Genomic DNA, 24979 nt, shown 5'->3' with positions numbered 1-24979 from the left:
ATCAAAAACAACTGTGTCTCCTCAAACCTAGTTTCTCAAGCTACATGCACCACCACTCTTTACCTCACAAACTGTGCCAGTTAGCCAGGTGACATTTTCACCAAACTTCACTTCAATATAACTACAACATATAATTGGAACTGTATGCTTACATCCTGGCATTTCCTCCACTCTGATAAATTTAGTATTTTTTACTTTTCTTCTCAAACTGTGGCATCAAAACTCCAACCAATTAAAGATGCCCAACAATCCCTGGTTCTCACTGAACACCTATTTAGCTAGAACTGTAGTAGGTTCAGGATGAACTCTTTCTGAAGCAAAGGGAGAGCACATTATCTGGAACTGTTCTCATATGCATTTCTGCTATCTACCTAGATCAGAACTATGCCCACAAGTACTAACTCAAGGCAGACTCGCTGTTGGAGAATAACTAGAGATCCAACTGGTAGAAATTATTGCAGCTTTTCCACTCTCACTGACATTACTTCATTGTCCCTAATATAAAAATTGGCAATCGGTGGATGGGGACAGAGGATGGGGAAATGGCTCTGTGAGGAAGAATGCTAGTCCAAACACTGGGACCTGAACTTAAATGCCCAGCAGACAGAAACAAGTCTGAGGACTGATGTTCATACCTGTAATCCCTCTATTAGTGGGTACAGACAGGCTTCTGGCCAGCCAGCTTAGCTAAAAAAGCAAACTTCTGCTTCAGTGAGAGACCCCACTTCTAAGGAATAAGGTGGAACATGATACAGGTAGGCACCAAAGATCATTCTCTGGCCTCTTCAAAGTGCTTACAAAATATAATTACATCACATATATTAAATAAATAAATAAATATAACCTTTTAAAAACACTGAAATCTGGGTTAGTTAGAATTACCACTGCTAGGTTATTTTACAGAACAAGTCAACTCTGTACATGTATGGTCTGAGTACGACTTACAGTAGTCAGATCTTTCCTTCCACTGTGTGTATTCCTGGGATCTGATTTAAGTTCTCAGACTCGATGACAGGCACTTCCATCTTTCTGGCCCCAAGCCAACTTTTTAGAATTTCATGGGAGAATTATTAGCAAGTATTAAATAAATTAACTCTTTTTAAACAACAACAAATTTTTAAACAACCTTAAGGCTCTACCCAACCTTGTCACATGGAGTTGCCTATGTGAAAAACAGACAAAATACAAATCATTTCCTGCTATCTGAAGTCTGCCTCCGTGACTCTGAGCTTGGGGCTCCAACCTGGAAACACCCTGTACTTCTCTATCTACAGACTCTTCTACTTTACAATTAATAGATAGGCACATGGCCTACCACTGAAAGGCACCGGTTGAGATAACCAATAAGTACCTGTGTCCTGCTCTCCAGCAGTCTCCATACATGCAAACTACATCATTGGAATTCACACAGATTTCTTTTAAGCTAGACCATTGCAAAACTACATGACTCCATGATGGCATATACCTATAAATCCCACTGCTACAGAGCTTACTTGAGTCTAGAAGTTTTTAAGCCATCTTGGGCAACTCAGTGATTAAGCCCTGAGTGTATTAACAAAAAGAAAAAAACCAAACCCCTACCCACATCAGCAAACATTATAAGTAAAACACAGAGCTGTGCATCTCAGTGGTAGACCATTAAAAATGGCCTGGGTTTAGTCTCCAACACCAAAGAGAGAAAAAGAGTGGGGGTGGGGAGTTAACTTTACCTGGGCCTACTATAATCCTAGTTACTCAAACTACTGAAAGAGAAAGATTACAAGTTTAAGGCTTCTCTGGTCTACAAACAGAGTTCAAGGCCACATTGGTCAACTTAGTGAGACCTTGTCTTAAAATAAAGAAAGAAGGGCCAGTGAAAGCCTAGCAATCTGAGTTCAGTTCCCAGAACCCACAAAGTAGGAGAACTTCCAAACGGTTCCCTAACCTGCATAAGCATGCTATGGCATGTGCATGCAAACAAGTATGTGCACATGTACACACAAAGTAAATAATTTTTTAAATTTCAAATATTAAAAGGGGGTTGGGACATATGTCTCATTATTAGAATGCTTTCCAAGCAGGGGCAAGGTGTTCAATTCTCTATGCTGAGAAAAAAAAGGTAAAATGGGAAAGTAGAAATGCAACTTTAATACGAACAAAAAAAAAAAAAATCAAACCTAGAATAACAAGTGTTACTATAGCACAGCTCTTACAGTAAATAAATAAAACAAATATGGGAGCTTCTAGCTTTTACTGAGTTTCCTTTAAGTAGAGAAAATGCATTTTCTCAATTCACAGTTTATATCACAACAGGGAATATTACAATAAACATTACTACAATATACATTTAAAAGTATGTGTTTCGGACTGGAGAGGTGGCTCAGGGGTTAAGAGCACTAACTGCTCTTCCAGAGGTCCTGAGTTCAATTCCCAGCAACCACATGGTGGCTCACAACCATCTGTAATGGGATCTGATGCCCTCTTCTGGTGTGTCTGAAGACAGCTACAGTGGACTCACATACATAAAATAAATAAATAAATCTTGAAAAAAAAAAGAATTAAAAAGAAAAAGTATGTGTTTTCTACCAATAATCTGGTAAATTAGTTTAAAGCTACAGTATTCACCATTCAGACTCAGGACAGGATATATCTATAACTAAATAAATGAGCATAGTCTTTGCTAAGCCTTCCAGGTTATTCATGGGTTTTCTTTCCGTTCTACTCTCCTCACTTTAACTAACACATCAGTACCATCTCTCAATTGTTCAGAAACTAACAAAGTGACCTCAGCAGTAAACTCTACAAAGCCAAACATATATTTAAAAGATAAAACTTCCAAAGGTCGTCTACTTTATCACACAGGAAAATCAGAACTTGCACTTTACAGGTCAAGTGTTAAGTATATTTATTTAGTTTTCTCACAGGGAGAAGTTAGAAACTAGTTTAAGTTGACAACCTGGCTAGTTATGATGGAACACAACTGTAATACCAACACTCCAGAGGCAGAGGCAGGAGCAGCAAGAACTCCAGGCCAACACAAACTATGTGGTGATTCAAGGCCAGCATGGGCTTCATGGTAAGATCATGCCTGACTCCCACTCCCCACCTCCTAAAAATAACATCCTCTAATTTCACAAGAAAACCAGAAAACCTAAATGCATTATCTATCTAAATAGAAAGCTAGTAAATAGGGGCTGAAGAGATAGCCTAGTGATTCAGAGCACTGGCTGCTCTTCCAGAGAATTCAGGTTTGATTCCCAGCATCAATATGATAATTCACAACTGTCTATAATCCCAGTTCTAGAGGAATCTACCAAGCACACATGTGGTACATAGACATACATGCAAGCAAACACCCATACACATAAATCTTTTTTTTTTTTAAGAGAGAAAGAGAGATTCTTTCAATTAAAAAAAAAAAAGCAGAAAGTTGCTGAGCTGTTTGTTTGTATTCTTTGAGACAAGGTCTTATTATGTAGCTCTGGCTGTCCTGGAACTCATTATGTAGACCAGGCTGGCCTCAGACTCAAAGATCCACCTGTCTCTGCCTCCTGAGTTCTGGGATTAAAGACATAAGCCACCATCCAGAAGAAAGAAAGTTTTTATATAGTCTGACATGGTAGAGTTCACCTGTAATACCACCACTAGGTAAACTGAGGCAGGAGACTATAAATGTAAGTGTAGGCCATATACTGAGACCCTGTTTCCAAAAAGAAAGAAGAAAAGAAAAACAAAACTTAAAAACAGGTATGGAGGTATATGGAGAGAAGAGGGTTAAAAATGTTAACCTTTGAGATTTCTCTTGTTTGAAATAAGTCAGGCCTATTGGTACAGACCTGTAATCCCAGCACTCAGAAGGATAACAAGCTCCCGGCCAGCCTAGTATTTAGTGAGGAAGCCCTGTCTAAAACAAAAAAGTTTGGGGCAGAGGAGACTAGAATGTAGTTCAGTAGTAGAGTACTTGCCCAGAATTTGGGAGACCTCAGATCTAATCCCCACCACCTAAAATAAAACAAAAAAACACTGCCTTATGTTTGGATATTTCATCACTTAGCAGATATTAGAAAAATTATCCCTTTAAACTTACATTTAATTTTCATACATGTTTAAAGGAGAAACTCCTAAACACTATTAAATCAATGATGAGCATCTGAGAAAAGTGCTTTGCACTCCTCTATCCAACCCTTTAGGTTAAAGTCCTTAGGAAAAAGAGACCCAATAATATACACTATACAAAGGTCTGGAACAAAGGAGTGCCTGCCATGCCCAGTCACCTCAACTCTGCCAACAGAGGTCCTGCACACTGACACAGAGCCACTGCTAATGTTGGGGATGACTTGAAATTGGCCTTATTAGGTGACAGAGTGTACTGGAATCTCAAACTCTAGCTGAAAAGATAAAAATTCAAAGTTCCTTTGAGCCGAAAACAAAAAGACCTTATCTTCCTATACTCCTACTTGCTGGCAGAAGTTGGAAAAAAAAAAAAAAAAAAAAAACCTGAATGAACAATTAAAGCTTAAGCCTTGATATTTTAAATTCTTTAGGTTAAATATCCAAGTTTGTTTCTGTAGAATGTGTATCATACAAAGCCAGAGTTTTAAATTAAAACACACACACACACACACACCACATACCAAGTATGGCTCATTACATGGATGACTTCTTTAAGCCAAACATTACAGGATTACTTTGTTGCTATAACTAATACCTTCTGAGTTCTTAAGTACACAAAATAATTTTTCTTTTCCTTTTTTTTTGGGGGGGGAAACGTGTTCAAGACATAGTTTCTGGAGCTCACTCTGTAGCCCAAGCTGGCCTTGAACTCAATGATCTGTCTGCCTCTGCCTCCCAAGTGCTGTGATCAAAGGTGTGCTTCCCCACTGCTCAGAAAGACCTTAACTTTCACATTTTCTATCTTAAAAGTAACCATCAGCCCTACATCCAGGTCTTCACCCACAGTCCCAGCTACTAGAAAGACAGAAGATAATCAGTCTGCATCTCAAAAACAAACAAACAAACAAAAAAAAAACACACAAAAATTGTTGGCTAATCAGGGTAGTGCCAATAAGTTCCTAACATGTCTCCAAATAACTTTATTATTTTATTATTGTGTGTAGTGTACATGTGTGAGTAAGGGCACGAGGAACCATGGCGTGCATGTGAAGGTCAAAAGATAATTTTCAGGAGTTGGTTCTCTCCTTCAACTAAGGGATGGGGACTAGAAATCATATAGTCAGGCTTTCAAAGCAAGTGTTCCCACCTACTGAGTCATTTTGCTAGGCAACAAATAACTTTTTAGAAGCATTTTGTACAGATATATGAATACTTCCATACTGACACTTCATAAACTCGAAAACTATCATGGTATCTTTCTACAAATATAACACTGGGCAGGACATCCACCAACATAGAAGGGAAAACTAGGAAAGTTGTTTTAGTGTTTAAACACTTTATTGCCTCCTTCCAGCTTCCCACCCCTCACATTATGTGCAGTAAGAAAAACATTCACACACAACAGTGATTAACACAAACAGGCAAGATGAAAGCAACCAACAGAGTTTAGTTTCACCTGAACATGGCTTATACCGTAAAGTTCTGTATTTCTACAACTACCCTAACCTTACAAACATTCAACTTTCCAATGCACTAAAGCCAATATCTACTAAGTTTGAATGCACACTAGCCTACAAGACATCACAAAAATGTATAAACTTAGCTATATGCGGTTCAGTTTAATGTATAAACTTAGCTATATGCAGTTCAGTTCAGATAAAAAAAAAAAAAAAACAGCATATAGTATAATGAGTTACAAATAAAAATAGGAGAAGTTTTTGGCCTTAAACAGAGATGTTGAATCCAAAGCCTTGCATGGCCTTGCTAGGCAATTGCCACTGGGCTACATTCCACAGCCCCAAATTATAAATATACCTGCATACTCAAGTATTACAAACTTGACATAATGCTTAAGTGAAAACTTTGATTTTTTTTTTTAAGTTTTTAACAGAAGCACAACAAAACCTGGCCTTTGAATCATTACTTAGTGCAGAAAGAAACTCCGAAGATCTGAATAAAACTCTTCACCCACAATGCTTATGCTGTTAATTTACTTTTTTCCCCAAACAACAGGCCACATTGGTTTTAGTTTTCCTTAATAAAAGGCATTTTGTATCACTACTTATCAAACTGTATCACATTTAACTTAGATTTTATTACCTCATAGAGAACAGTGTCTAATTCCTGACCATAATCACAAAAAGTGAAAACAGCCAGCCAGGACTATAAGCCGTGTTTCAGAAATACAAATGTTAAAGAAAGAGGCTCTTTACAAACGGTCTGCAATCTGGTTCTTAAAAAAAAAAACAAAAACAAAACAAAACAAAAAATAAGCATTTATTAGTGGCTGTCATCTAAAATGTGTACTTAATAACAACAGAAACTGAGTACACAAAATCAACTTCAGAGTAAGCAGAATGCCAGGCAAAAATAGGCTGGGCCCTGCAGTTTAAGTCAATGAGACAAAGGGATGAACACAGACAATACACTACAGAAAACACTAGGATATTTTCTAAAGTATCAAATTAGGCTGCTGACAACCATCCGAAGCACCCCTGGAAGTTTTGGGGTTTGTTTCCAATTCAATGCTTTTAAGCTAACCTCTATCCAGATACTTGGGCGGCAAATCAGCTACCTAAGATAAAGCACTTTCTCATAGGAACAAAATAATCATGCAACCTGTCCTAGGAAAGCCTGGGAATGAAATACCGCTGTCTCAAACCCGAAGCATCAGGAAACTTGAAGCAACTGTGAACTCCAATTTGCAGGGGGAGGGAGCACAGCCCTGACAATCCTCTGACTAAGCAGTACGTCTGCTCCACCTGAGAGTTTAAGAAAACTCTGAAAGTTGGTTCGCCCAGGAAGGGTCGGTCTTGCTTCTCTAAGGACTCAACTCAAAAAGACAGATGGATCGAAGAGCATCCTAAAACGGCTTGCCCTTCTCCTCAGTCAACTAAAGTCTTGCCCCGGGGAGACAGAAGACAGACAGACAGAACGACAGACACACACACACAAAACCTCCGGCGCGCTGGCTACAAACACTCCGAAAAGAGCACGATGCGGAGGGAAGGCACTCGGGTGGGACACGCACACTGGCGTCCGACACCCGGCCCGGGTCCGCTCCAGATCGCCCGTTCGCCCGCTCGCCCGCTCGCTTGCAGAACAATGCTCGTGCCGCGCTGCCAACCTCGCAAGTTGCTGCGAGTCTGCGCGGTCCCGGGGCTCGGACCCGGGCAGGGCTGAGGTGGCTGCGGAGTGCGCGAGGGCGGCTGGCCTGGGCTCCGCCGCTCCCGGGGAAAGCGGCGCGAGAAGCCGGGCAGGCAGGGCCGCCGGGCCGTGGGGGCGGGGAAGGCCTGGCCCGGGGCTCCGCAGCCTGCTCGGGCCGCCGCCGGCGGGAGCGCGGTCGGGGCGCGCGAGGGACAATAGCGCGCGGGGAGCGTCGCTCGGGGTCGGCTGAGGCGAGCTGAGAGAGCTGACAGAAGCGGAGGAGACCTGACACGCGCGGCCCGGCTCCGCGACGCTGCGCTCGGCCCGACCGACCGCCGCTCCGCCGCCGCCCCGGGTCGTGTCTCACCTCCCAGCCCCGCCGCCCAGGAGAGGAGCAGAATTAACACTGTCGGCAACACCATCTTCCCCGGCCGCCGCCTCCTCACGGGTTAACCGCGGTGCATCGATCCTGAGGGAGCCGCGACCGGCGCTGGGTCCCGACGAGCCTCCCCGGCAGTGGCACCGGCGAAGCGCCTCCCTCTCGCTCCACTTCAGGGGCCCAGCCGCGCGCCCTGCTCCGCCAAAACAGGGCCCTCCCTCCCCCTCGGCCTCTTCCTTCCTCCCTTCCCCGCTTCCCTGCCCTCGCTCTTCGCCTGGTCTCAGCCCCTTCCCTGAGCCGCGGCCCTCCGCCTCCTTTCTCGCCACGTGACGCGACGGCACCCAATACACTCGCGAGGCCGCACCCCTGCCTCCCGCCCCGCCCTGCTCCCCCAAGCGCCCCGGGATAATGCGCATGCGTGCCGAGGGGAGCGCCCGGGCCGCTAGGCCCCGCCGCTGCTTCCTGTCCGCTGGCGGAGAGCTGGGATTGGCCTGGGAGGGCGGGGCCGCTGGAGACTCCGCCCACCGCCCCGGGCGGGAGCGCTCTTTTCCCTGTGAAAGTGCTACCTGGTTCTTCCAGCTGTTAAGGATTGTCTCTGGGGCTCACACCCTACCCCGAAGCTGTCAAGAAGGGCTTTCGGCTTCTTCGCCTCCAGAAAACTAGAGGTTTTCCTTGCTTCTCTATCTGTTTCTCTTGAAGCTCTGCAGCTGCCAAGTAAACAAAAGCAGTCCCAGCAAACCATGATTTTAGCCGCGATACACAGCTCTGATGGGAACATACAAGGAAAGATCCAACAGGAAGAAAAAAATACCCAAAGGGGTATTTTCCCGAACCATTAACAAATGTATGTCACCTACTAGGCCTTAGCTATAATAAATAAATAAATAAATAAATAAATAAATAAATAAATAAAGCCGGTGGTCCTTAGTCTCCAGCTCAGAAAATGCTCGCTTGTTAGTCTGTTTCCCTCATACTGCCTTCATGCCAACTTCTACAAAACCGGTATTTGACTTCTCATTTACTCGCTTTGATTCTTTATACTCGTATTCAAGAACTACAACTTTAGGGGTAATGGGGGGAGAGATTTTTAAGGGTGGGACTAGGAGGAGAGGAGCGGGGCTGCTATCAGGATGTAACGCGATGAATAAATGAAAAAAAGAACTACAACGTCTTCATCATACTTAACTCTGCTTCGGTTGACTCAAAGAATATGAGTTTATATTATTGCTAATAAGAATAAATTGCAAACCTTTTACTTCCGCCCTATATATTTTCTACAACCTACATTGTTAATGTAGATAATGTGGTTTTTAAAGAAAACAGAAATAAAGATGAGTAAACTTTTCCCACCCCCATCTCCCATCTCTCATCTAATTATCCCAGATTATTCTTTGAGTGGTTATGAGGCCAAGGGTAAACGTGAACTTCTATTCCTCCCATCTTCCATGCAGCGTCACACCTTATTTAAGGAATATACTTATTTTAATTGTTTTGAAAAATGAATTGTTGTTTTGCTTCACATTACTAAACTCAATACTGCAGTCAGAACTTCCCACATCATCATGATTGTCCTGTCCATTCGTTTCTACTGAAGCATATGAAATCAATACAAAGTAACTGAATGCTGTTATTTTTTTCCTTTTGTAAAGTATCTACTCTGAGTTACCTGCAGACATGTTGCTTATCACATGCGCTGTTTCTGCCTTAAGTATGTACTCACAGGCAGTAGAAGTTTTGACTTTTTGAGTTATTAATCCATCTCTGTGACAAGTTTGATATTAAGTAGTATTGTTTATGATCAATTCTAATAATCATAAGCAAAGATCATTTTCTTTTTTAATTCAAAGAAATCACAGGAGTTTACATCTAAGATGCTGTTTCTTTTCTTTGAAAAATATGAATGAATAATGAATGGTATTTTCACGTTACAAGTTTGGACTATTGCTTTGCTTAAAGTCTTAATTCCATTACTGGCATTTTCACAAGTGAAGAGGAAAGTGAAAAAATGTACCGGGGTAAGGTCTGCATTGATGCCATGCATCACAACCTACTTGAGTTTGACTCCCACCCCTGCCTCTTAAAAGTTGATAGACTTTGGCAAGGTTATTTCAAAATTCTTTGTAACCTTGACATTTCCCTTGCAAAATGAAAATTGCCTTTTGGAACTATTTTGATGGATTAAATTCAGATCACTTAACATTATAAAGCAATTACAAATTCTTAGCAGATAATAATTGTTATATGGTAAATAAAGTATATAAATACCATTTATTTCCTCAAACAAATATCTAATCTAGTGGAAAACAGTGATTCCTTGATTTTTAGCCGGGAGGGGGGTAGAAGGGTTAGGGGAGAGGGAGGGAGAGAAGGAGAAGGACCGGAAGAGGGAGAGGAGGAGGGAGAGGGAGAGGGAGGAGTGATACTTGGCCCATAATTAGCATGTGGGGGTCAGAGAACAACTTTACGGAGTGGGCTCTCTCCTTGACCTTTATTTGGGCTCCGAGTGACTCAGGTCATCATGTTTGTCCATCCCACCTGTTCCACAAATTACTTCAGCAGCAATGTCACTTCATCAATAATGACATTTTTGATGCTAAGAGTAAGAGTTCTGTTTGTTTCGCTTTTTGTCAAGACCTAGCCCATAAAAAGCATCCCTACGTTATAATGAAACATTTCCTTTATAAACAAATGCCATATGTGATGTATCAGGTAAACAATATTAAAGAAAAATGCTTACTGCACAGACCTAAGACCAATATCGTCCAGGAAGCAGAGGACAACCTTGAGTTTCTGATTCCTTTGCTGCTAACTCCTAAGAGTTGGAACTACATGCAAATGCAGCTAGGAATCAAATATAGCACTGTATGCGTGCTGAGCCAGTACTCTACAACTGAACTGCAACTCTAGACCAACAATTACCATTAACTTTTCAAACTCAGGAATATATTCCATTCCTTTTCTGTGGTAACAGCATCTCCTTTCTCTCAGGAACCAGGACTAAGAGTAGGATCTGATGGCTAGAGAGCTGGCTCAGTAGCTCTACATCAGTGGCTGCTTTCCAGAGGACTTGGAATTCAATTCCTAGCATCCACATGTCAGGTCACAACTATAGTAACTCAGTTCCAGGCTATAGGACTCCCTCTTCTGGTCTATGAGGGCAGCAGGCAGACACATGGTGCACAGACATGCAGGCAAAACTCTCATACACATAAAACAAAATAAATGTTTTTCAAAAAAGAGGGGGCAGGGGGAATTGTCTTAGAGCCTCACATCGTCACCCGTGGTCAGTCACCAAGTCATACTGAGTGTTCCCTTTTTCGTAGCCTTCAACTGTCCCTCTCTGCTCTCGCCCTGGTTTATACCTTTTCTTTCTCTTGCTTAGCCAGGTACAGGACTAGCTCATCTCCCTTCTCCAATTTCCCCTGCTTTCCAACCTCACTTTAATTCACAGCAATTTGATGCCACCTCATCATTTCTAGAGTCACTCTTGCTATGAGCCTCAAACATCTGTTGGTTGCCAATGCCAGTAGATACCTTCAATTCTTATCTTACCAGACCTCCCAGATACCTGACACTTTACTGTCAAAATCTCCCCTCTTCCAGTGTTCTCTGGGGCTCTGTTCTCTCCTTGCTTTCCTCCTGACACTGAGCTGTGTTTCTCTCTTTGGCTTCCCTGGGGCTTTCTTCTCTTTACCTCTTAAATATGATAGGTCCTAGGATTTGATCTTTTGGGTTTGTTTCTTTTTTTTTCCTTTCTTTCTTTCTTTTTTTAAAAAAAGATTTATTTATTTTATTTATATGAGTACACTGTTGCTGTCTTCAGACACACTAGAAGAGGGCGTCGGATCTCATTATAGATGTTTGTGAGCCACCATGTGGTTGCTGGGAATTGAACTCAGGACCTCTGGAAGAGCAGTCAGTGCTCTAAATTGCTGAGTCATCTCTCCAGCCCTTGGTTTTGTTTCTTATCCTTCACTTCCTTGGTTACTTCTTATGACCCTCTTGTGTCTGGGATTAGGCTGTAAACTCCATGTAAACAGAGCCTGGGGTGCCTTGTTCTGAATTCTTTTCTGGTTCTTAGCATATAGTCAGCTAGCTTTCTTGGACCTCTGTCCCAAGCCCCAGCCCTATCGATAGCTTAGTCACATCATTTTCCTAAACATGTGTTCTTGGCTAAGATTGAAGTCTACGGGGCTGGAGTGATGGCTCAATGTTTAAGAGCACTAACTGTTCTTCAGAGGACCAGGGTTCGATTCCCAGCCCCCATGTGGTGGCTTAAAACAGTCTATAACTCTAATAACAGGGGATCCAACACTTTCTTCTGGCTTCTGGGGGTACCAGGAACACATGTGCACAGACACATATACAAGCAAAACACCTGTACACATAAAATAATAATAAAGTCAATCCCTTGTTTAAAGGACATTTAGGTCTCAGTTTCTGATCTGCAGAATTGGAAAATAGTGCTACCTACCATAGATTGCCTCCAGAGTTAAATAAATCAATAGGTGTAAAACAGCAGGACAGTGGTGGCACATGCCTTTAATCTCAGCACTCAAGAATCAGAGGCAGGTGGATCTCTGAGTTTGAGGCCAGCGTGGTCTACAGAGTTCTAGGACAGCCAAGGATGCACAGAAAAAACCTGTTTTGAAAAACCAAAAGTTAAATAAATAAAAATAAGTAATTTAGGGGGCTAGTGAGATGGCTTAGCAGTTAAGAGCACCAACTGCTCTTCCAAAGGCCCTGAGTTCAAATCCCAGCAACCACATGGTGGCTCATAACCATCAGTAACGAAATCTGATGCCCTCTTCTGGAGTGTCTGAAGACAGCTACAGTGTACTTACATATAATAAATAAATAAATAAATAAACAAACAAATAAACAAACAATTTAAAAACAAGTGTAAAACACCAAGACAAATACATAGCATATAGTAAGCATTATACAATTCTAGATGATTCTATCATAATTACATGTGATATTTGTTCACTACCTCTCCCCTGGTGTTATACAGCTACACTGCACTCAATAAATTCCAATTTACCCAACCACTATCAGCCTCCTCAAACCTTCTAAGCTCCAATCCTAATAGGTCATCAAGTCTGTTTTTGTCAGACCTGAGAACTGGTCCAAGGGTCTAGTGTGTAGAGTTATACCATTGAGCTACAATCCAACTCATTCCTTTTCTTCCCTGGAAATGCAACTCAGTGGAGATTTGTCTGGGGTACATGAGATCCTAAGTTCAATTTAGCACCAGTGGTGGTGGAGGAGTTAGCAAAATAGAAAGAAACAAGGGCAAAATCAGAGTAACAGGAGCTGACATTTGTAAGGAAATGGAAGTTGAAATAACTTAAGTAATCCACCCTAAGTCAGAAGCTCGTGAGTGGCAGAGCCAACCGCCAAGGTTCAATTTGTCTGGAGAACAGGCTGGCTTTAATCAGCACAATGTGCCGCCGTTCAACAACAGTTAGTTTCCCAAACACACACCACTTCCCACTTCAACACCTTTGCACATGTTCTACCCTCCAGAAGGAGTGTCTCTCCCACATGTTCTACAGAATGAGGCTCAGTGATTCATTTCTCAATACACTTTTTTGGTTAGAATTTTACTTTTCATGTAAAAGAAGAATTAGGGGGAATGCATAAAATACACTTCTAGAGACTAATGAAATATGCTATTTACAACTACAGGCATTTAAAAGTATCACTGTCTGTGCTGGGGATATAGATCAACAGCAGAGGTGACAGTACTTGCCTAGCGCACATAAGAATTCCCAACACTGGGGTGGGGGTGAGGACTGGGTATCCATTTCCTTTAAAATGCACGGAGACAGAATGGAGATATGGTGTACTGGCTGGGTTTTGAGTCAGCTTGACACAAGCTAAGGTCCTTTTGGAAGAGGGAACAAGCTTATGGTATAGTTTCTTGATGGAGGATTGCTATGGGAGGGCCCAGCTGGGTTGGTCACACCACCCCTAGGCTTGGAGTCCCTGGATTTTTTTCAGAGGGCTGAGTACGCCATGGGAAGAGCAATCCAGTAAGCAGAGCTCTTCCCCTGCATCAACTCCTGGTTCTTCCCCTGAGTTCATCCAGTAATGAACTGTGGCGTGAACGTATAAGTGAAATAGACCTTTTCCTCCCAAGCTGCCTACGGGCCTGGTGTATTACCACAGCAATAGAAACCCTATGCCTAAGGCTTCTTCCCTTTTCTCAAATCCTTACTAACTTCTCTACTAGAAAGAATTACCATCTATATACCTCTAATATAGACTTACCAAATTGTAATGTTTATTTAAATACTTAGCCCTGGTTACTATAGAAACCTAGTGGATTTGATCCCCCACCCAAAAAAAAAATCAAATATTCTCATACTCTCTCCTCTCCCCCCCACCACCCCGTGTGTGTGTGTGTGTGTGTGTGTGTGTGTGTGTGTGTGTGTGTGTGTGTGAATTCAGGGGCTGTCACATCTAGCCAAGCATTTGTAATACTGAATTATAACCACACTCTCCCTAATTCTCAAAGACAAGTGTGACTCGCATATTATAGGAGTTTTAGAAAGAGCCACACGGTACAGTATATACATGTCCAACACAAACTTACTAAAGTTCAATACTAATATAGGCTAAATTTGAGTACTCTATTCAAAAACTAGAAACAATATCTTCCTGTCTAAACTTCTAGTAGCTTACTGACATCCATCCGTGGGCCTCTCTCTCCTCTCCATTCAGTTAAGCTGGTCTCTCTAATCTTGAAAACTTCTTGCACTTTTCTGCCAACATGTTTTCTGTCTTTGTTTCCTTTCCCCTTTTCACAGCTTTAACTCAGCCTCTCAAGGTCAGGGTACAGTCTGACGGCTCAGAAACCATGTTAGACACAGGTGCCTTTCCTTTGACTTGAAGTGATTTTTTTAAAAAATCTTCCTTATTCATTCAAATCCAACAGTTAGGAGCTTTCAAGGCACAGCCATGGCTCTGTGTAGCTCTAGATGATTCTGCTTTGCTTGTCAGGAACTGAGGAAAGACTGCCCTCTTTGGACTGGGCTTGACGTCTGTCACTCTGGAACTCAGTTTTCCCATCAGTAAATTGCCTGTGTGACCTTTGTTTCAGAAACTAGACCAACTTCCAATAGTCTTTGAAGATTTTGCTTACACTTCTCTGGCTCCAGTAATCTCGATCACATTTTAGCCCCAAACACCTTTTATTTTTAGCCTTCTGTTACAATTAAGCATGCGTTACTTCCTGGAAACTCTCGTGTTCTTACCGTGGCAGCTGACATCAACAGGACCAAGACCCTGAAGGCAAAGGCAAAGGACCAGAAAACCTACAGAAAGGCAATGATCATGGTTGTGAAATTCTACAAACGTTTATTCTGTTACTAGGACAGGTACCCACAGATTATCAAATAATAGCCCTGATATGTTAATATACACTTTAATATACACAATCTTGTTTATGCATTGCAACAATGCTGTGAGATAGATGTAATCCGTTTTACAGACAGGAAGATGCACCAGGTGTGATAGTTCATTTTCAGAGTTGACTTAACTTGATTTGAAATCATCTAAGAGACAAGTCTCGGTGTGTCTGCGATGATGTTTCCAGAGAGGGTTAACTGAAGAAGGAAGTGTGGGCTGGGGCCTCATGGCCTGGGGTCCAGACTGAATAAAAAGAGGGCGAGGAGGAAGATAAATAAGTGGCAGCACTACCTCTCTCTGCTTCCTGACTAAGGGCATCATGTGACCAGCCACCTGTTCCTGCTGCCCTGCCTTCCTCCCCATGATAGACTGTACCTCTCATACCATGAACTGAAATAAATCTTTCTTTCCCTAAGTGGCTTCTTGCCAGGCATTTGGTCACAGCAATGAGAAAAGAGAATAAGTAGTACAGTAAGCTTCTAACTTAAGGTGTGTGTGTGTGTGTGTGTGTGTGTGTGTGTGTGTAACCTGCAAACTAAAAAACAACAACATACAACTAGGCTGATGTAGCCCCAAGCCTACACATCTTAATGAACTTCTGTACAATTAAAGTAGCCATCTTAAAGCTGTGGATCTTTGCTTTGGATTATATACTATCGATTATATTTTATCCACTTGCTGGGCAGTGGTGGCACCCACCTTTAATCCCAGCATCCAGGAGGCAGAGGCAAGTGGATCTCTGTGAGTTCCAGGCCAACCTGGTCTACAGAACAAGTTCCAGGACAACCAGAGCTATACAAAGAAACCATGTTTCAAAAAAAAAAAAATCGACTTTTAAACATTGTATGCACTTATCTACAAAAAGAAAGGAAAGAAAATCTATGACAGAGTTAAAGCTAGAAAAACAATTATCTTTCCATCCTCTTTTGTAACTAAGTGTCTTTACCTGGACTCTGTCCTTCCTCATCACCCAGCATCATCCTTTCTAATCCAACCTTAACTCTGAATTAACCTTCTCTCTGAATCTTGTAGTCCACTCTCTAGAATTCTTTGTTAAATAAAGATGTGTTGCCGTGGTCCAAAGCCTACTCCTTACTTTTGTTTGTGTTTTAAGGGCTGAAGAGTAACATGCAGACCTTCATGCTTGATAAGCACATGTTTTATGATACCGCCGAGCCACACCCTCAGTCCTACTTCTTAGCTTTGAAGGACCACAAACATGGCTTTAAAAAAAATGCTTATTTATGTAGTGTGTGTGTGTGTGTGTGTGTGTGTGTGTGTGTGTGTGTGTGAAGATACGACACAGTCAATGAGTAGAGATCAGGGGACAACTCTTAAATTCTTCCTTTCCACTGTGTGGCCCTGAAGATTGACTTTAGGTCATCAGGCTCGGTGGAAAATTCCTTTCCTCATTAATGCATCCTGCCAGCTCCATTTCTCAGCACTGTCTGAATTTACCAACTCACAAGGACTAATGGATGAGAGCTAAATTCCTACAAAATGTGTCTTTAAATATTACAGGCATGGTCACGTTGTGTACCTGTAATCCCTGAGGAGCAAACAGAGTGAGGAAGGATCAGGACCAGTTTTGGGTCAGTCAAAGCTACATATTGGGACTTTGTCTCAAAAACAAAAACAAACAAACTATTGAAATGATCTTCAGGTAGACTTTGATGTTATCAAGCCGATGAGCTCATCTTTATTATCAATACTTGAGAAGCTGAAGCATAACCAGAAGTGGCTTAGTGAATAAGTCACTCCTGCCAAAGAAATATGCCAAGTGATTTTACCAGTCAACTATCCAGCTAGCCAACTTACCATGCCACAGTAAGGATCAGGCAGGTAGCTACCAGGTCACTCACCTGTTCAGGAGCCTCTATAGAGATGGCCACCAAAAGCACAGTGTGACAAACACATTGGCATCAGGACAATCCCCAGGACCTTGCTCATCACCATGTCCCTTTCAGTAACTATGTCTTCTTTGCCCTTGCCATAAAGGCTTTGGTTCCGTTTCTAAGCTTTGCTTTATTTCATTTGTTTGTTTGTTTGTTTTTAATATCCGTGTGAATGTCATACCACAGTACAACATCAAGTGTCTTCCTCAACCACTTAACACTTTATTTTTAAGATTTAAACAATTGTAAATGTGTGTGTGCATGTGCCCAGGGGCTGGAGTTACAGGTGGAGTAACCAGGACCACTTGATACAGGCTCTAGAAGCCAAATTTAGATCTTCTGGAAAAGCAGGGAACACTCTTAACCTCTGAGCCATTTATCTGCTCCTCCACATTATTCGTTGAGATAGGGTCTCTCACAGCCTGGAGCTTGAGGATTAAGCTAGCTGGGCTGGCCAATGGACTTCAGGGTTCCTTCTATCTATCTCTGCCTTCCCACACTGCCACACCCATCTATTTTACCTGGGGTTCTGAGAAACTGAACTCAGTGACACATATTTTAATGACTGGGCTATCTCTCCAGCTCTATTTTTATTTATTTGTTTGTTTATTTATGTGTTGAGACCTGCCCTCAGGATCTCGCAAGTGCCTGGCAAGCATCCTACCCCGACTTTCACTCCTAACCTTTACGTTTAAACTTTAAAATAAAATTAAATGGAATAAATAAACAATCTAATCTCCTGGGGAACTATTACAAACAGCCAAACTGCTTCTCTTTATGCTTATCTGTATTTTTACTTTTGGTGGTTTTTTTTTTGGGGGGGGGGGGTTGAGTCAGAGTCTCACATATCTGAAGCAAGCCTACAACTTGTTATATAGCTAAGGATGACCTTGAACTCCTGATTCTTGTGCCTCCATCTCCCAAGTACTGAGATTACAAGTATTTTCTATCATGCCTGGCTTTGGTTTAGATATTTCATTATTATTTGTGACTTAATTCCTATCACTTCTTCAGGCGTGGTGGCGCACGCCTTTAATCCCAGCACTTGGGAGGCAGAGGCAGGCGAATTTCTGAGTTCAAGGCCATCCTGGTCTACAGAGTGAGTTCCAGGACAGCAAGAACTATAAAGAGAAACCCTATCTCGAAAAAAAACAACAAAAAAAATTTCCTATCACTTCACAGCCTTTTTTACATTACCTACAAGTGGCATGTTTTCATTTTGTTTTATATACTTACATTCTATCTTTCTAACTAGATTGCTTCTAGGTTGATAGCAATATAATGATGATGATAATAATAATAATAATAATAAATTTGAGCCAGAGGTATAGCTCAATAGGAAAACACTTGCCTATCATTTGCAAGGTCCTAGGTTTGAATCTCATTACTACCACAATACCAGTCACAAATGAAAAATTGTTCATAATATATAAATTGTTTGCCTTGGGTTGCCATTTAATTTACAAAACAATATAACATAGGGTGGAGTGGAGAGGTGGCTTAGTGCTTAAGAACACTTGCTGCTCTTCAGAGGACCTAAATTTGGCTCCCAGCACCTTGTAGTTCACAACCACCTGTAACTCCAGTTCCAGGGGATCTGATGCCCTCTTCTGGCCTCAGCAGGCATGCACATGTGTGAAATTCCCTCATATAGACACAGATACACAGATAAACTGGAGATGAAATAAACTATGGACTAAGATAAAAATAAATACGTAAATAAATAAATAAAAATCTAACAAAAAATATAATAAAATCAATCACTTAGGCTAATGCTGTCCCTTGACTTTTGGGGGGTTGGGACAAGGTCTTTTTTTTTTTTTTTTTTTTTTTGGTTTTTCGAGACAGGGTTTCTCTGTATAGCCCTGGCTGTCCTGGAACTCACTTTGTAGACCAGGCTGGCCTCGAACTCAGAAATCCGCCTGCCTCTGCCTCCCGAGTGCTGGGATTAAAGGGGTGCGCCACCACGCCCGGCTTTATTTATTTTTTGTACGTAAGTACATTGTAGCTGTCTTCAGATCTCATTATGGGTGGTTGTGAGCCACCATGTGGTTGCTGGAATTTGAACTCAGGACCTCTGGAAAAGCAGTCAGTGCTCTTACCCGCTGAGCCATTTCACCAGCCCGGGACAAGGTCTTATGTCTAGTCTGGGCTGGCCTCAAACTCCCTTGGTAACTGAGAATGACATGAAATCTCTGATTCTTCAGCCTCTGCTTTCCAAATCCTGGGATTATAGGCATGCACCACCACACCTGGGTTCAAATCCAAGGCTTCCTGCAGGCTGGGTAAACACTCTGCCAACTGAGTCATAGCCTTAGTGCCTGTCCCATCTTTTCTTTCTCTTTTGATTTTCTTTATCTTCCTTCCTTTTTACTTTTTCTCTTTCTTTCTTCCTCTCTTTCTTTCTTTTTTGTCTCCTTTTACAAAGAGTAACAATTAAAGTTAAATAAATTGACCTACCCAAACTCTGAAAATGAGTGAATGGCTAGAGCAGGTTCTAATCCCAGCCCTGTGAGTCCCATTCATTATACATTCTGCTACATTAGGCTGCTTCCGTGCTTAACATTCTCTTCTGTGTCCCCAAATAACTTTGTTTTAAATTAATGAGTAATTGTGGAGATGTCTCACTGTAATTATGAACCAAATGCATCACAATTATTACTATATGCATCCTTTTAAAAGCTTATTTTCTTTGTTTGGGCTTTTTAATAATTTTGTGCATACGAGTGTTTTGCCTGCATGTGTGTATGTGCACTGTGTGCATGCCTGGGGCCTGAGGATCCCCTGGAACTGGAATTACAGATGGTTTTATGCTGTCATGTGGGTGCTATTAACTGAACCGAGCTCTTCTGAGAGAGTAGTACATGCTCTTAACCACTGAGCCAACTCTCCAGCTCTTTCTCTATGCATCTTACCACACCCTACTACACTACGCAACATTAGCACACTTCCTATCCAACATTGCTGTGGACCAGGGGTTCTCTATGCACAGACCAGGGCACTTCCTACAAGAGAACCATTCAACACGCTTGTCAGAGCTGCAGGTTCCTGGGCTTGTGTCCAATTCTGTTGGGTCAGAATTCCAGTGGTAGAGGCCAGAAACACATCTGAACAGGATTTTGATTCATTTGATTTTTAAGAATGAAAGTTTAACAACTATTCTTCTAACCAAACATAGTAAGGGACTGCTAAAAACTTAAAGACTAAGTTGGTCCATATCTGGTTTTTATTTTTTGTTTTTATTTTTTGTTTTGGCTTGGTATATTTGTTTTGTTTTTTGAGACAGAGACAGAATCACAGGAACATTCCCCATGTGCTAGGCTGACAGGCACATACTACCACATCCAATGTTTGCTTTTGTTTTGTTTTATTTTGTTTTGTTTTAAGACGAGGTCTCATGGACCGCTGGTTGGCCTTCTTCCTAGGTAGTAGCAATCACTGTTTTGGGTTGTTTTGTTTTGAGACAAGATCTCACACAACCTAAGCAGGTCAACAACTTATTATGAAACTGACCTTCAACTCCTAATCCTCCTGCTCCAACATAAGTATTGAGATTACAAACGACCACACTCAGTTTATACTCTGTTGGGGATAGAACTCAGGCCTTTATGTGTACTAGGAAAACACTCTACTGACTGAGCTACATCCTCAGACACAATGCTCAGACTTACAGTATATTTGAATCACCTGGAGGAATTGTTAAACACCATATTAATAAATAAGACCAGAGAATGACCCACCTCTCCCATTACACACACACACACACACACACACAGAGGAGCCTTACCTTTGCTGGGTAAGCACCCTACCCCTGATCAACACGTTCACTCTCATTCCTAAGAATTTTCATTTGTAGTAACTTTCCAGGTGAGGTTGGCACTGCCAAACTCCAAATCCATATTTTAAGAATAACTGCACCAGAACCAACAGTTAACTGCGAAAGTAGGCTGGCAAAACAGAATCTTGTTGTCTGTTTCCATTCTGGAATTGAACCATGAGCCTCATGCATGCTATGCACACTTTACCAATAGGCTATCTACTTCCAGTCCTTAGTATGACATTTTCCCCCATGAGAGAGAAGACCTGTGGCAAGAAGGAAGCTGCCACAATTAAACTTGATCTAATAATAGCCTGGTCTAAGACTAGAGCAGTAAGTATTTAGAGTGGTGGAATATACCCCTTGGGTTCCTTCCTGGTACAATCGACAGTGTCCAGGTACATATCTAGGTTCCAGGCTTTATGAGAATTGTATGAGTACAATCAAGAGAACCATTTTGCTAATATTGCCGCGAATGAGGGCCACACTAAAAGGAAAAAGGTCGTCCCTCTCTATCCTTTCACATCACCAGGACAGAGGAGCATCTGCTAAAGCAGCATGGAGCAGAGGCAGCACCTGCTCCATTATCACGGCATTGGATTCGTTTCTGAACAGGTGCAGGGCTCCTCATGGGGGCGCAAGGAAATAATCGAGTTAGGGATGTACTTTGCAGGAAGCTGGAGTGTCTACAAGCCGCTGAGCGCCAAAGCCAGGGCCACTGAGTTACATGAAAAGCCGGGATTTTACCTCATGTATGTTGAACTGAAAACTAAATGAGATGAAGCTAAGGCACATATGCTCCGGACACTTTCCATGTTCCTTCCGCTCAGGGTTCCTTTTGATGCAGTTACTATGACATCGGTGACGGTTGATTTGGATTGTCAACTTGATTGGGTCTAGAGTAAACTAAGAGACATGGAAGTGAGTGAAGAGCATTTTCTGAAAGGATTAACTTTGAAGACCCTCCTCTGCAAAGTGAGTGGCCTAAATATAAATCGGTCTGAGGAAGAGGAGGCACAGGCTGCCCTTCTGGCTGATGATTGCATCTTTCTCTACTGCTGTTGCCATTCCTTGTTAACCTCAGGCTCCAGCTTCCTCAAGCGCCAATGTGAACTGCAGACCAGGGACTCGTCAGGAGCCCCGCAGCCCCTCAGCACCAGACCCACACTGCTGAGGAGGACTCCAGCTTCACTGTCTGCGCACTCGCCAGGTTCTCAGCCTCTCTGCCTGCAATGTTGGACCACCCAATGCTTCTCAGTCATAAGCTTAGGCCTTAATAGACTAGAGCCCATGCCTATAATCTCAGTATTTGGGAGACAGAGATAGGAAGACCAAGAGTATGAAGCTAGACTAGCCTATCCTAAAACAAAACAGAACGAAATAATCAAGGTTAAGATATAGCTAGTTGTATAGCCCATGCTTAGTAAGCAGGTGACTCTGGGTTCAATAACAGGCAATAAAAAATAAATAAAATTATAATTTTAGCCAGATGTGGTGATTCAAACCTGTCATCTCAACACTTGCAAGATAGAGACAAGATGATTGCCCCAAACTTGAGGCTAGTTTAGGGCTAAATAGAAAGAAAGACCTTATCCAAAGACAACCTAAAACACTAGCAAAATAATAATAATAAATATTGTTATTAAAATTAATTATTAAAATGGTTATCATTATTATTTTGATAGTTAAGAGGTCTATACTAAGGCAATACTCGGTCTATACTTTTGATTATTATCTCACAAGGGTTTCTTTTCTCTGAATTTTTATCATATTTATTGTTTATTACCAGTGATTGAATATTGTCACATAATCTCAGCAATCATTCTATGTCAGTATGTTTTGCCATGTGGGTATGTCTGTGTCTACACATGTGCATATTGGTGTACTCACCTGTGAGGGTCCTGTAGGGGTCAGACGTCAATCATTGCTTCATGGATCACTCCCCAAATTGTTTGGGCTTTTGGTCTTTTATTTTGTTTTATTTCTGGGCTTTGTTTATTTTTGTTTGTTTGAGACATGGACTCACTGTGTAGTCCTGGCTGACCTAGAACTTGCTATGTAGTAGGCCAGGTAGGACTCAAACTCACAGAGTTCTGCCTGTCTGTACCGTCAAGGACTTGAGTACCTGTGAGTACCCTCCTGCCTGTAAAGCAAGCACTATCTACTGAGCCATTTCCCAGCCCTTGTCATTGCCCAAACTAAGACTTGTTCTAGACTTATTTTCCCCTATCCATCGTTCCCTGACACCTCCAATAACTACATGTGAATACAAAGGTGGGGCTGGAGAGATGGCTCAGCTTTTTTTTTTTTTTTTTGGTTTTTCAAGACAGGATTTCTTTGTATATCCCGGGCTGTCCTGGAACTCACTTTGTAGACCAGGCTGGCCTTGAACTCAGAAATCCTCCTGCCTCTGCCTCCCGAGTGCTGGGATTAAAGGTGTGCGTCATCACGCCCGGCTGATGGCTCAGTTTTTAAGAGCACTTGCTGTTCATGCAGGTGACTCACATTCAGTTCCCAGCACCCACAACTCAGTTCCCAGGCTCACAACTGCCTGTAACTCCCTTCTGGGGATCAAATCCCTTTTTCTGACCTCAGCAGTGACTAGGCACATACTCAGTGCTCATACTTACATATAAACAAAAACACTTATATACATAAAATAAAAATAAATGAATCTTCCCCTCTCTCTCTTTCTTTCTTCCCTGTTTTGCTTGTTTCTCAAGACATGGTTTCTCTGTGTAGCCTTGGCTGTCTTAGAACATACTTACTCTGTAGACCAGACTAACCTTGAACTCAAAGATCCACCTGCTTCTGTCTCCCAAGTGCTGGGATTAAAGGCGTGCACCACTGCTAACCTGCAAGTATCCACATAGTATTTTCAAAAACTGATGAAAAGCCATTCTTTGAAAAGCATGTCCCATTATTTTTGGCACTACTGTATGGTTTGCTGGCTTACAAATCATTTAGTCATTTACCCAGTTTAATCATATAATTCACCTTTGCAGGTTTCCTTTTAGATCTAAGGTACCACACACGGTCTGAATTCTCTGATATCAGTGATAGTCTCCGTACTTCGTGACGTTCACTGCTGTAAAGCAACCAAATCCAGAAGCACATTCTTAATTGTTTAATGTCTCTAACTTTTTTTAGAAAAAAGTTCCACCTGAACGCTCTAGAACAAAAAGAAGCAAATTCACCCAAGAGAAGTAGATGGCAGGAAATAATCAAACTCAGGGCTGAAATCAACCAAGTGGAAACAAAAAGAACTATACAAAGAATCAACCAAACCAGGAGCTGGTTCCTTGAGAAAATCAACAAAATAGATAAACCCTTAACCAGGCTAACTAGAGGACACAGGGACAGTATCCTAATTAACAAAATCAGAAATGAAAAGGGAGACATAACAACAGAATCTGAGGAAATCCAAAAAAATCATCAGATCCTTCTACAAAAGCCTATACTCAACAAAACTGGAAAACCTGGATGAAATGGACAATTTTCTAGACAGATACCAGGTACCAAAGTTAAATCAGGATCAGATAAATGATCGAAACAGTCCTATATCCCCTAAAGAAATAGAAACAGTCATTAATAGTTTCCCAACTGTACTGGCTGTACTGAATGTGAGCTTCAGTTGAGGAAATGCCTCCATGAGATCCAACTGTAAGGCATTTTCTCAATTAGTGATCAAGGGGGAAAGGCCCCTTGTGGGTGGGACCATCCCTGGTCTGGTATTCTTAGGTTCTATAAGAGAGTAGGCTGAGCAAGCCAGGAGAAGCAAGCCAGTAAAGAACATCCCTCCATGGCCTCTGCATCAGCTTCTGCTTTCTGACCTGCTTGAGTTCCAGTCCTAACTTCCTTTGGTGATGAACAGCAGTATGGAAGTGTAAGCCGAATAAACCCTTTCCTCCCCAACTTGCTTCTTGGTCATCATGTTTGTGCAGGAATAGAAACCCTGACTAAGACACCAACCAAAAAAAAAAAAAAAAAAAAGCCCAGGACCAGATAGGTTTAGTGCAGAGTTCTATCAGACCTTCAAAGAAGACCTAATACCAATACTCCTCAAACTATTCCACAAAATAGAAACAGAATGTACTCTACTCAATTCATTCTATGAAGCCACAATTACTCTGATACATAAACCACACAAAGACCCAACAAAGAAAGAGAACTTCAGACCAATATCCCTTATGAATATCGATGCAAAAATACTCCATAAAATTTTTACAAATC

The 24979-nt window shown here is 41.8% G+C and overlaps 1 protein-coding gene across 1 annotated transcript in view; it reads right to left on the bottom strand.

Moving 5' to 3' along the window:
• Nucleotides 1–7899, bottom strand: part of Adam10 (ADAM metallopeptidase domain 10) — a 111209-nt gene extending 103310 nt beyond the window's left edge. The window contains exon 1 of the mRNA XM_029481350.2: nt 7607–7899. Coding sequence (XP_029337210.1) covers nt 7607–7661 — 55 coding nt within the window. The 5' untranslated portion in view covers nt 7662–7899. The remainder of the gene's footprint in view (nt 1–7606) is intronic.
• Between the last annotated feature and the right edge of the window lie 17080 nt (nt 7900–24979).

This window comes from Mus caroli, unplaced genomic scaffold, assembly GCF_978045245.1.
Source record: "Mus caroli unplaced genomic scaffold, Mus_caroli_1 scaffold_11, whole genome shotgun sequence".
Classification (NCBI taxonomy): domain Eukaryota; kingdom Metazoa; phylum Chordata; class Mammalia; order Rodentia; family Muridae; genus Mus; species Mus caroli.
This window is presented reverse-complemented; position numbering and strand designations above follow the sequence as displayed.